Source organism: Rutilus rutilus (assembly GCF_951802725.1).
Source record: "Rutilus rutilus genome assembly, chromosome: 17".
NCBI lineage: Eukaryota > Metazoa > Chordata > Actinopteri > Cypriniformes > Leuciscidae > Rutilus > Rutilus rutilus.
The window spans coordinates 10925445-10938398 of NC_140230.1; the positions used below are offsets into that span (position 1 = coordinate 10925445).

The following is a 12954-nucleotide window of genomic DNA, read 5'->3' on the forward strand; positions in this document are numbered from 1 at the left end:
TTTATTTTATGCTTGTGTTCAGGGTAAAATTGTAGCCCAGGGCCGACTGATTCTCCAGGACACCTTTATGGTCTCAGACCAGGACGGTGGTCTCCTTTCTCGCATGAAGGAGAGGCGCGTCTTCCTCTTTGAACAAATAGTTATCTTCAGTGAACCTCTGGATAAAAAGAAGGGCTTCTCTATGCCAGGTTATCTGTTTAAGAACAGCATAAAGGTGTGTAGACAGAACCACTGCTGTTGAAAACACTGTTCTCAAGACACAGCATAGCAACTAAAGACATATCATTCATCTCATTCTTCTTCTGTTATCTATCTCTATCTCTCTCTCTACTCTGCAGGTCAGTTGGTTGGGTCTAGAGGAGAGTCCTGACAATGACCCTTGTAAGTTTGTTTTGACCTCAAGGTCATCAACTGGCAGTACAGAACACTATGTCCTCCATTCCTCCAACCGGATGGTTTCCCAGGCTTGGATCCAGCAGATCAGCAGCATCCTGGAAAACCAGAGAAACTTCCTCAATGGTAATGCAATTTTAGAGTTTCCAACAAAGGAGGTTATTGGTTAAATATCTGTAAACCAAAAGGTTGTTGGTGTTAAGCCCCACAAACTATCTTAACCTCAAGTTGGTCCTGTGGGATTGTTCCTGTAATGTGTTTACTACATGTTGCTTTAGACCAGGGGAATCCAATCCTGCTCCTGGTGTGCCAATGTCCTGCACAGTTTAGCTCCAAGCTTCCCCAAAACACATTGATTAGCTGTTTCAGGTGTGTTTAAATAGGACTGGAGCTATACCCTGTAGAATAGTGGACCTCTGGGAGCAGGATAGGCCAGGATAGAACATTGTTGAGAACATTCATACATGAAAATGTCTCAGATGATTGAGTTATAGCATTTAACCTAACTTGTCTCTTGTTGTCCACTCAGCACTGACTTCACCCATTGAATACCAACGGAACCATGTTGGAGCAAGCGGTCTTGGAGGACCCAGCAGCAGTGGACTTCCAGGGGGTAGCAGCAGCTCTTCCATGGGTCCCGGCTGTGGCTCCCGATCCCGAGCTTCCCGAATCCCTCAACCTTCCTCTCGTCTCCCTCAGCCTGTGCAGCACCACCACGCCCCCACCCCAGATGACCGCACTTCAGGTACGTGCCCTCTTCCTGACCAGGACCTTAACAGTGAGGTCCCTAGGATGCGGGTCCTGGAGAGCCCCTTGAAGGAGCTACGCGAGGAAGCCCAATCAGGGACACCTATTCCAAGAACTCCAGTTGCGTCCCAGTCTCTCACCCTAACGAAGCCTCGTCTAAGAGTCCCGTCACCCATTCTCTCCCCCTTGAACCCTCAGAACTTTACACCTTTCACACCAGGCATCCAAGCCCAGAAGGGTTCCCCTTTTTGGGTCTCGATGCCAGCTTCTCCCACTGGCAGGCCTGGCTCTTACACAGAGCAGAGTGACACGTTAAGTCGCAACCAGTGTCAGACTCGCAGGCACTCAGCCCACAGTAAGGAGTTGGACCGCATCAGTACTTGCTCCTCCACCAGTGAGCAGTCCCTGCACTCCACTCACAGCAATGGGGTAAGAGCCAAACTCTAGCTCCTGGCTTCAGTGAGGCCTAGTCCTGCTTCACCTCCACCTCCAGCTTCATACTAACCCGCTGGGGTGTGTAATTGTGCCTGGTCCTAAAAGAGGATTCTCACAGGCTGTTGTGGATATTAACTGGCCTGGTTTGACTGTGCTGAGCAACTAACAATGTACACTGTTAAACAGGATAACTTCTCAAGAGTTTCTCAGAAACTCTGTGCATCCATTGACTATCTCTGCTGATTCTATCTGCTTTGAACTGGCAGGATTTTCTTTCCTTAACAGCCCGTGAAGACCTAATATGCAAGCATTGGGAGCACGTAAACCAGCCAACTAACAATTACTAACACTTTTTTTTTTATTTTTATTAACCTGCTTACTGCTTTTTTGGCAGATCAAAAAAATAAAAATATCCCCATAAAATCCCCTGCAGGCTTATTTCCTATTGAAACAAGAACATATCAAAGGGTTTATTCTTTTTTTTAAATAGCAAATAGGCTTTGGTTCCATCACAGTGATGAACAGTAATTTATTACTTGCAAGTCAGAAGCAGGCAGTATTTGAGGTAATGATATTCTCAATCTATAAAATCTGGGTTCTCCCAAAGTCATTCATGTACTTTGTCTGTTTCCTGAAAGAGAAAGATTGTACTTTAAAGGGACTGTGTGTAGGAATTTCTCCCATCTAGTGGTGAAACTGTATTTTGCATTCAAACGAATAATGCTCTCCAGCGCCTCACTTTTTCAAATGCGCGTTGCATCTACGGTAGCCGTTATGTACTAAAAAGCTATGACAGGATGTCTTATAATAGCACTTCGAGTTTTTCTTCAGGTGAACAGGTTTGTTATTTAAAACAAACTGACACTTGAAACAACGAAAAAAAGAATGTTACAGTATGAATTACTGACTTTGAAAAACATTAACTATGGTAATAGTAGTAATGCCTTCTTTACTCGTTATATTTTTTGAAGTACGTGCATTGTTAGATATCATCATCATCAGAGTCTTCTCTAACCTTACTTTACTCAATAGCTGCATGGGCGTCAGTTTGGTTTGAAATGTGCTGGGTACAGAGACCCATTCGGAAGTGCATTTTCAGAAGTGCTGGGTACAACGACGCATTTTTTTTTCTCTCTTTTTCGCAGGTCATGTTTTGAAATACGATGTCCTGTAGCTAAGATTACTAATGGAAATAAATCAAAATGTATACAAAAATGTGATGATGTCCGACTCGTTTTATGAAGAAGAAATCCTTAAGTTTTCAAAAAGCATTAGACATATGACCCACTATTCTGCTTCAGAAACCATGTTGACAATATGACATGACACGGTTTAATGTACCTAAACAATGATTACCAAATTTCTCTCTCATATTGCTCCTCATAACCACTGAAAACGGTCAAAAAAATCGAACCTAAAGTCAAATTATTATGGATGTTATATGACACTAAGCGTTTCAGCTTCACATTTTCAGCAGAGCAGCGGAGCGGCTGTGGGTTGACTCCACACGGTTCTCATGGGCTTTATACTAACGTGAAAAAGCTTTACGTGGTTTAAATGTACCCAAACAATGAGCACCAAATTTCTCTCTCATATTGCTCCTCAAACCACTGAAAACTGTCAAAAAAATCGAACCCAAAGTCTAATAATTATGGACGTTATCTGAAAAAGTGGTGGGTACAAAATGACTCATGACGAAATCTGGTACGCGTACCCGTCCGTCCCCCCGTAAATTCCGTAAATTCTTCGTTTACGAGGATTAGTCTGATCATTGGCATAGGTATTTGTACACCATTGAGGGCATATTTATTAATAAAAATATTGATTTTAGATAATAAAATACCTAAAAAGCTACACATAGTCCCTTTAAATGTGTTTATCTGTTCAAATATCTTTTGTTAACTTTTAGCAGTCCACTAGCAAATACATGGTCCATGAAGTTAAAAGACATGGCCACAAAACTCCAATATTGATTTCATGTTGTCTTGAAGGGTTAGATTTCCTCTCCTAACCAACAGAACTTAAAGGGTAATCACACTGACGGTAATTTGCTGCAACAAAGAGGCCAGAAGTTATTCATTTTTAATGAGTAGGTGATTAGAAGCAACATGAGTAAAAAAGATAGTTGGCGATGCAACAAAGTTCAACATGTTCCAAGTTCCAACGACTATCAGTAGGAGCATAGACATTGTAACCAACAGTACAGCATCTGGGCAGAAATTTGAAGTGTGAACTGTCAGTGTGAACGACTCTAGTGTATCTCGAAAGAGGTTCTTGTAACTAAAATGATTTTGCTTTATAAATAATATTTTCCTTGAACTGCTCTCACTTGCTTCATTCATGCTCTCTTAAATGTCCAGCTTACTAAATGTTTCAACACATTTCACATACAAACATATTGAATAAAATGTAAATCATGTCAAATGTGTGGTGTTATGCTGACGTTTTGCTCATGTTTCTGCTCTCAGAGTGAAAGCAGCAGCAGCAGCAGTGTGTCGACCATGTTGGTGACCCAGGACTATGTGGCTCTAAAGGAGGATGAGATCAGTGTATATCAAGGAGAGGTTGTGCAGATATTGGCCTCTAACCAGCAGAACATGTTTCTAGTTTTCCGTGCCTCGACAGATCAAGGCCCAGCAGCTGAGGGCTGGATCCCCGGTTACGTTTTGGGTCACACCTCCACCATCATTCCCGACTACCCCGACGGAACCCTCAAGTGAGGATTGGTTGTTATTTATTATTTATTACAGATGGACTAAGTAGTCAGATCTAGGATGAAGAAGCACCATATGGTTTGACTTTTTTCTTTTATGCACAATGTCACTAATGTAATGTTTGCTTACCAGAGGTAACCTTAGCCATGTGCGATACTATTGGCACATGGAGGCGTAATCACTGGCCCGTAAGCAATAAAAGCAAAAAATAAAATGAAATGGGTGCAATAATTATTCTAGAAATACTAAAGTAATTCACATCTGCCAAACAGCTATCTTTGTGGTTAGGTTTAGGGTATCTTCAGCTTCACAGCGTTTTGTTGTATTGTTACTAAACTGCTTGAGTGTAGTGCAATTTGTATAATAATAATATTCATTCATTAAGGGTATAAGGGTATTCAGGGATTGAGGGATTCAATAATGGATATTTATGGTGGCTTGTTTCAGCCACAGAATACAATTTTAAAAGATAATTCACGCAATTCTGACTTTATGACTCGCAATTGCGACTTTATGTCACACAATTGTGAGATAAAAAGTCAGAATTGCGACTTGCAAGATGTAAACTCGCAATTGTGAGAAAAAATTTCAGAATTGTGAGATACAAAGTCGCAATTACCTTTTTTATTTTTTATTCTGTGGCGGAAACAAGCTTCTATAGATATTTGCTTTATATTAAGTGTAAAAAAAAAAAATCTTTCTAGAAGTTAGTAAATGCATCAGAAATATCTTGTCATTTACTCCCATAATATTAAATGGTATGAACTAACGTATCTCCTAGAGGTTACCAATAATTTGCCTTTCTTACTACTATTATTATATTATATTATATTATATTATATTATATTATATTATATTATATTATATTATATTATATTATATTATATTATATTATATTATATTATATTATATTATTTGCTTTATACATTATGAATATTTATTAATGAACCATGCTGAAAATCAGCCTATTTGAAAAATATTGTTACTTGAGGTAGTCCAAATATTTTTATTCAACCAACTAATTAGATTACATTTGATGGGAAAACAAAGGATGTGATGTTCAGAACATGGTACAGTAATTATGATAGTGGGAAGTGATGCCCCCTGGGGGCGTTTTAGCCCACAGACTAGGTATAGCAGTTACATTTTAAAATAATGGGTCTTGTTGCAACAAAACCTCAAAACCCATCATCCTTCTATAATATATAAAAAAAATTGCCAGGATACTCAACATAAATGTTTTATACATAGGGAATTGATTGAAAAAATGTAAAAACGTCTAGGTTATGTAACCACACTTCCCTCAGAAGTGAAACTCTACACTGCATCGTCAGTTCCACTTCGAAATGGAAATAAAAGAGGATTAAGTTATTTTGATGCTTTTGAGTAATGTGCACTGATGAATTGTCTCAATAAAACAAAGAATGTGTATTACGCATGTAAACAGGTTCATTTTGAGTTCACGTTGACCTTTAATTTACTACAAACATCCGCTTATGACTCACTTAGAAAAGACCACAGGTTTAAAAGGATATTGACGTCTTGTTTGTTATCTAATATTTATAGTCTAACTTTGAATTAGTTGTCACAAGAACAGTGCTATTTTTGTCATACAGGAAGTCTTCATCATGGCACACAGCTCTTCGCATCAGACGAAAGTCCGAAAAGAGAGACAAAGAGGGCAGAAAAGAGAACAAACCAGAGAATGGCTTTCGCAAGTCTAGAGATGGACCAGCCAATAAGGTTTCTGTAAAGGTAATGCTTTAACAGTCTGATGATTCATTATGTAATTCATTTCATGGTTTTGACAAATTCTATGAAACATTACATTGTTGCTTTTTTTTTTTTTTTTTTTAGCTTTTGAATCCCAACTACATTTATGATGGTAAGTAAGAATATTGCTCTTTCGTTCTTGGAAATCTCTCTGAATATATTGAATCCGTTCATGTGTCATAATGAAACAGCCATATGACTGTGTGTTTCTGAATTGCTGGCAGCAGTTCCCCCAGAGTTCACGGTCCCCCTGTGTGAGGTGGTGTGTGACAGGGGCGACAGTGTTACTCTCCGCTGTAAGATCTGTGGGCAGCCCAAAGCCTCGGTCTGCTGGAGAGGGCCTGACCAGAGCACTCTCAGCAGTGGTGGAAGATACACACTCACACACAGGTAAGACCAGTGCACAGTGTCATGCTGTTATACAGACTGCAGGTGGCGCTTTTGCTTTGTTTTCTGATGGAATGTATTGTGAGAGATGAAGTCATTTTGCTACTTTCGTTTGAACTGTTTACTGAAAGAAACTTGGTACGCACTAAATATTTCCATGCAGTTGTCTTCGTGTTGTTCATTGACTGCATTTGGTCATTTGGACAAAAACAAGTTCATTTACTTTTTTTATTTATTTTTATTTAAATCTTTTATTTACAAAATGGTAACACTTTACAATAAGGTTCATTAGTTAATGTGTTTGATTTTAATAATGTATTAGTAAATGTTGAAATTAACATCAACTAAGATTAATAAATGCTGTAGAAGTATTGTTCATTCGTAGGTCATTTTAATTAAAGGTAGTTAACTAATGTTAACTAATGAACCTTATTGTAAAGTGTTACCAACAAAATTAATCTCTCGTCTTGGAACGTAGATTATTTCCTTTGTGAGCAAAATTCCTGATTACAATTTTTAAATTTTATAATTAAAATGTTGTCGAAATGGAAGTGCACTAAATATCAAATCTTTAAGGAATAGTTTCTTTAAGAAAATTATCTCCTAATTTACTCAACCTCAAGCCTTCCTAGGTTTAAATGACTTTCTTTTTTCAGCCAAACACAATTGGAGTTTTTGAAGCTCCAAAAAGCACATCCATTCATCATAAAAGTAATTCATACAACTCCAATGCCTACTCTATTTACTCCCATTGTAAAGCTTAAGAGCCAGGATATTATTTAATTTGGAAAGAAGAAAGAAGGAAGAAAGCCATATACACCTAGGATGGCTTGAGGGTGATTAAATTATGGGATAATTTGAATTTTTGGGGGAACTATTCCTTTAATTAAAAATTATATTGGTTATCAAAAAAAGCTTGGTTAAAAAAAAGTAAAGAGTAAAAAAATGTGAAATGAAAAGTGAAAATGTACAATAATCAACAATCGCTTCCAAAATAAAAAGTTTGTGTTTACACAATATATGTGTGTGCACTGTGTATAATTATTTTGTATATATAAATACACACATATGGATGTATATAATTATTAAAAATGTATTATTTATATATAAAATATTTATATATAATATAAATTATGTATATACATTCACATATTTATTAAATATATGTATTATATATACAAGATAATTATACACAGCACACACTCATATATTATGTAAACACAAACTTTTATTATGGATGCAGAGAAGCCCTGTTTTGAATAGACAGAACAACGCTGGTTTTGCAGTTCATTTTTGTGTTCTAATTATTCACTTTTTGTTCAGTGAGACAGGGGAAGTGACCCTCCGTATCTCACCTGCCGCTCTGGACGACAGTGGCACCTACACCTGCATCGCCTCCAATGACGTGGGCTCAGTGACATCATCAGCCTACCTCAGAGTCATCGGTCAGTTGATTTCCGTCCACAGTGTTCAAAAACAAAACGTTTAACTGTTCCCAGCAGAGTCACTGAAGGTGTTCGTTTTTTCGTAGGCACTTCCTGTGACGGTATCCTCTGGAAGGATAACTTTGAGTCCCTCTACACTGAAATCATGGAACTGGGGAGGTACCGTACAAATCAAATATCCTCACATACTGGATTAGCTAAATGGAGATATAAAATAAAACATACTTATTTATCTTTAATATTTGTTTCCCGTCCGTCTGTAGAGGCAGGTTTGCCGTCACTAAGTGGTGTGAGCAGAGAGGAAGCAGGCTATCAGTGGCCGCTAAGCTTGTAAACAAGAAGCTAATGCGTCGAGAGCAGGTGGTTCAAGAGCTGGGCGTCCTCCAGTGTCTTCAGCATCCTCATCTGGTGGGCCTGCTGGACACCTTTGAGACCCCAGCCAGTTATGTTCTCATCCTGGAGATGTATGTGGACTTCTTTTCTTTATCTGTAACAATATAATCTTCTCACACGTAAAAGATGATAATACCGTCGGTTGATTTAGGAAAGTGTGAGTGTTTTGTTGAAACACATTTTCTCTTTTTTGCATGTCAGCGCTGATCAAGGTCGTCTCCTGGACTATATTGTTAGCTGGGGGAACTTGACTGAAGAAAAGGTGTCTCTTTACCTACGGGATGTTCTAGAAGCTTTACACTACCTTCACGCATGCAGGATTGCTCATCTTGACTTGAAGGTGGGCCTTCCCATTGAATTATTCTTTATAAATGTGTAGATCATTTGGGGAAGCAAGCTGCAAGATGGCTTAAAATGATTTAAATGAAGAAGCAACAACCTATAAAATCAGATAAAACAGTTAAAGATCAAGATGTATTTCTTGTTTTAATCTGTTCCCTCAAAAACTTCATCATACTGTGGGGGTAACACATCATACTGTGATTCTGTACACATCATGTATATTCATTAGTCATAAAAAGTGTGAACCCTGAAGAACATTCAGTGCTTAAATTATAATTATTTTACACTGACATCATCTTAATAACAAGGGCTAACAATAAAAAGCTTCATACATTGTCTTAAATAATAAAGACTAATAAAAACAGGGAGGAATTTAAGCAATAGTGAAAGCATAGAAGAAGAAGTTTGATGAGTCAACAGGATGCAGTAAAGTGCTTACAGAACAAACGCATTTAGCATTTAAATGTCAAATTAAATAGAAAGTTTATCACTTAAACACAAAACATTTAACAAGCATTTCAAATGCAAAAATGTCTTCCTGGTTACAGCTATTAGTCTAAACACAAACAAATGCATTAAGAGTAAAAAAAAAAATTTGTAGCATAAATAAATTCGTCCATGCCGTGAATATTAATTTAAGCACAGGGTTTTAAGAAACTAGGGTGTGTAATTGGTATATGGACAATTTAGTTAATAATTCAATAACAGATGACAGACAAAGATAATCCCAGTAAAAGAGATTAATCTGAAAGGTACATTTATTCTACAGTATGACTATACAGGAATATGAATATATACATATTTAATTGCCTATATTTGAATTGATGGTATGTCATAATGGCATCACTATGCATTCAATAATGATTTCAAACCAATAGCCTTTAGGTCTTAATAAAATTCTAAGATGTCTGAAATAATTTATTCAATTATTGAATAATGCTTGTCTTCTGATCTCCCCCTTTTTGTTTCTACATATGTTAAAATGTACAACCATGTTCTGAAATGTTTGGAATTTTGTAATATGTAGAAAACCCTATAAATAAAGTGAGGGGGAAATAATGATTGAAGTGTTTTAGACCCTATGAATTACAAAATAATTACATTTTAAAATAAAAACACAAGCAACACCATGTTTGGCTTTCTGTGCCAATTTTTGTGGGAATCTTACCCCAAGGTCAACAAATCCCTCATTAACAAATAGACCAAAAAAGATCATAGATCACTATATTCAAGAGGCAAAGCTATTTTGACCGACTAAATCTCACAAATGTTGATATTCAGATGAAATGACAAAATTAAGAGCATAGGCATTCATTTAGTGATGAGATATGTGTGCCATCTATGGTTAAAGGAAAAAAAGAAAAGGTGAGGGGTCATCTTACCCTATACTGTATATCTATTGAATAATTCAATTTTGTCAAATATTTTACTACTTTGCTCTGTCGAATTTTTGACCTCTCGATTGTAAAATGTATATGCTATGTTCTTATGTTTTGACCCTGTCAGGCATCCATTTCTCCTCATTATCCCATTCTTATGTGTCTTCCAGCCAGAGAACGTATTACTGGAGCAAACGTCAACCCAGCCTCTAGTCAAACTGACGGACTTCGGTGACGCGGCACATCTCTCCAACGTCCCTCACATCCACCCTCTGCTGGGCAGCCCAGAGTTCTCGTCCCCCGAGCTGGTGTTGGGTGAGCCAGCGGCTCTGACCTCTGACCTCTGGAGTCTGGGAGTGCTGGCGTACGTCATGCTCAGCGGGGCGTCCCCGTTCCTGGACGAGAGCGTTGAGGAGACCTGCCTCAACATCTGCCGCCTCGACTTCAGCTTCCCGGAGGAATACTTCCGCGGCGTGAGTCAGGCGGCGCGGGACTTCCTATGCGTTTTACTCCAAGGAGAGCCTTGCAGACGTCCCACTGCGCAGGTCTGTCTACGCGAGGAGCCCTGGCTGAAGCCCAACATGGCCTCCGCCGCGACTCGCCTCGACACTTCCAGACTCATCTCTTTCATAGAGCGGAGGAAACATCAGAACGACCTGCGACCCGTCGCCAGTTTCCGAGCATTCCTGCGTAGCCGCCTACTCAGCCAGACCTGAGAGAAACGTAGAGGGGGAATACAATAGTAATGTTCTCCTGCAGATCTGAGTGGGACATGGAGGAAGTCTGTTGAAAATATAGAGCATAAATGGGAAATATGCTGAAATCTCATCCTCGTTTTAGAGTCATTCTGAAATGGTTCTGGGTCTCTGTTACTGTAACTGCTGCTGACAAATCTCTGAAGTCCCCTTTCCCCCAGTTCAAAAATTCATTTCAGCTACATGTTCGTTCTCTCTTTGTTTGAACAACACTCACAAGAAGAAGAAAAAAGTGATTTAAGAAGGGGGCGTGATTCTTTTAAAGGTTGTTCCCTGAGCCAGATAGGTTTAGCCTTGTGTTCGGACAGTATTTCCGTCTGGTTGCTTCAGAGGAGTACTGTAATTTGAATAGCTACATTCAGGAAAGATTGCATTTTGTATAAACCATGTAAAGAAGCACAGTAAAGATGATATCTTTATCCTGAACGTTTTGAAAAAAAAAAAAAGCTTATTTAAAGGGAAATAAAATCGGTTAAATTACGGTGTTCATCTCAAGTTTTAATGTTTGATAAGCATACAGTCATTTTGGAAATCAATCATGACAAATGAAACGCCTTTTAACAGCTGCAACTCTTTCAGACAAGGGGAGTAAAAGATAAGCTTTTCGTTTCGATTCGCATCTGTCTATCAGCCTTATGTTGTAAATAAACTGGACCTGCCTTCATTCATGTTTATTTGCTGTGTTTGAAATGCGTTCTCATTGGCTTATCATGACCTTCAACTGACCAGTTAGAATACAAGCTGGAAACCGCAGAAGGCAGGAAGTGCCAGTAAGCAGAGCAAATGTGCACTCTTTGTAATTTGTTGAAATGTGCAATGTTTGGGCTTTTACATTTTGGAGCTATTTATAATGATTCGTGTTAAATCGACATGTATCGGCCACTGCGAGTTGAGAAATGTTTCTGTGGCTCTTTTGCTGAGTTCTCTGTGTTCAGTATTATGTTGTAAACTTAAGCCTCATTGGTGAAAATCACACTTTTGTTATGAATGTCATTATTTTTCATCGTTATACCAAAGTTAATCCTCATGTACCTAAATGCTTCTTCTCCCTGTTTGGTGGTTATGATTTGTAACAATAAGTTATGAATGCAATTCTGACTCCTAGAACAGGAGTTTACATGTATTGATTGTTGATTTATTTATTGTGTCTTGTTCGGTTTTTGTTAATCGAATTTAAGTTAGTAGTGCTTCATATGGTCAGATTATTAGGATTTTTTTTATTTCCATATCTGCTCATTGCAGCAGTAGTCTGTTAATATAAGGTTGCATGACTAAACGATAATAATAATTATTATTTGTTTTCATTTCACTTTGTTTTAAATACGATGAGATGAGTTGTTCCCGTGTACTATATCTGTTGTACAGGGAGAAAGTACCAAGTTAATTGCCTCCAAATTGTGGGTTAAAGTTTTGAGGCAAACTGCAGTGGAATAAATAATTACTCCAAATAGCAACTGTTGTCACTAAAACCTATTTGCAGTTATTTTATTGCTGGATATAAAAGGAGGTAAAAATAAATAAATGCTGGGACAGTAATGTTAGTATGACTTTTCATGTTTTATTTAAGTTAGTTTCTCACAATGTATAGATGTACAGACACCATAAAAACCTGGACGTAGCGACACCCTGTTTTTTACATAACGTCAGTTTGAATGTTTTTGACTCGATGTTAATTTTGCATGTACATTTCTTTGTACAGAAACCATACATGTTTGCACATTCTGTGCTGTACATAAGTTACTTTACCCTCAGTTATTTTTGAGATTAAACATCTGAAACATTTTATTCGTACGACTCGTCTCAAATGTCTTCGTATAAGCCAGTAGGCTACTCGTTTGTGTGTGTGTGTGTGTGTGTGTGTGTTTGTGTGGGGGGTTGAGGTTGCCGTACAGTAAGAAGTCGCGTATACATCTAAACTGTTCTAAGGATTCATATTTTTTACATATTTCCTGTCTATCTCTCTTGAGAGCTCACCCAGGCCATGTGAAAACCATCCGGAGTGGCTGAGGAAACATGCAGGTGTGAAAGCTGCATCTGCAGACTGTGATCTTGGTTAGATCCCACAGATAAACGACTAATTAAATCTCCCCTGAACTTATAGTGGAGATCTCAGCGTGTCTCATCAGTGTATTATCTTTTTAGTTTTTGCAGAACAATTGTGTGCGTATGCTGTTTTTTGATAGACTGTGGC

The 12954-nt window shown here is 38.1% G+C and overlaps 1 protein-coding gene across 7 annotated transcripts in view; it reads left to right on the plus strand.

Annotated features, from left to right (window-relative positions):
- The window catches only part of triob (trio Rho guanine nucleotide exchange factor b), a 163826-nt gene extending 151273 nt beyond the window's left edge, over positions 1-12553 (plus strand). For 2 of the 7 annotated variants that reach the window (XM_084385350.1, XM_084385351.1), the window contains exons 47-58: positions 23-214; positions 339-519; positions 923-1569; positions 4044-4291; positions 5906-6044; positions 6147-6174; positions 6287-6452; positions 7773-7894; positions 7981-8053; positions 8158-8358; positions 8489-8627; positions 10179-12553. In XM_084385350.1, the coding sequence (XP_084241476.1) occupies positions 23-214; positions 339-519; positions 923-1569; positions 4044-4291; positions 5906-6044; positions 6147-6174; positions 6287-6452; positions 7773-7894; positions 7981-8053; positions 8158-8358; positions 8489-8627; positions 10179-10724 (2682 nt within the window). In that variant the 3' untranslated portion in view covers positions 10725-12553. The remainder of the gene's footprint in view (positions 1-22; positions 215-338; positions 520-922; positions 1570-4043; positions 4292-5905; positions 6045-6146; positions 6175-6286; positions 6453-7772; positions 7895-7980; positions 8054-8157; positions 8359-8488; positions 8628-10178) is intronic. The other 5 variants (XM_084385352.1, XM_084385353.1, XR_014625016.1 and 2 more) reach the window with 4 other exon arrangements.
- The last annotated feature ends 401 nt before the right edge of the window (positions 12554-12954 follow it).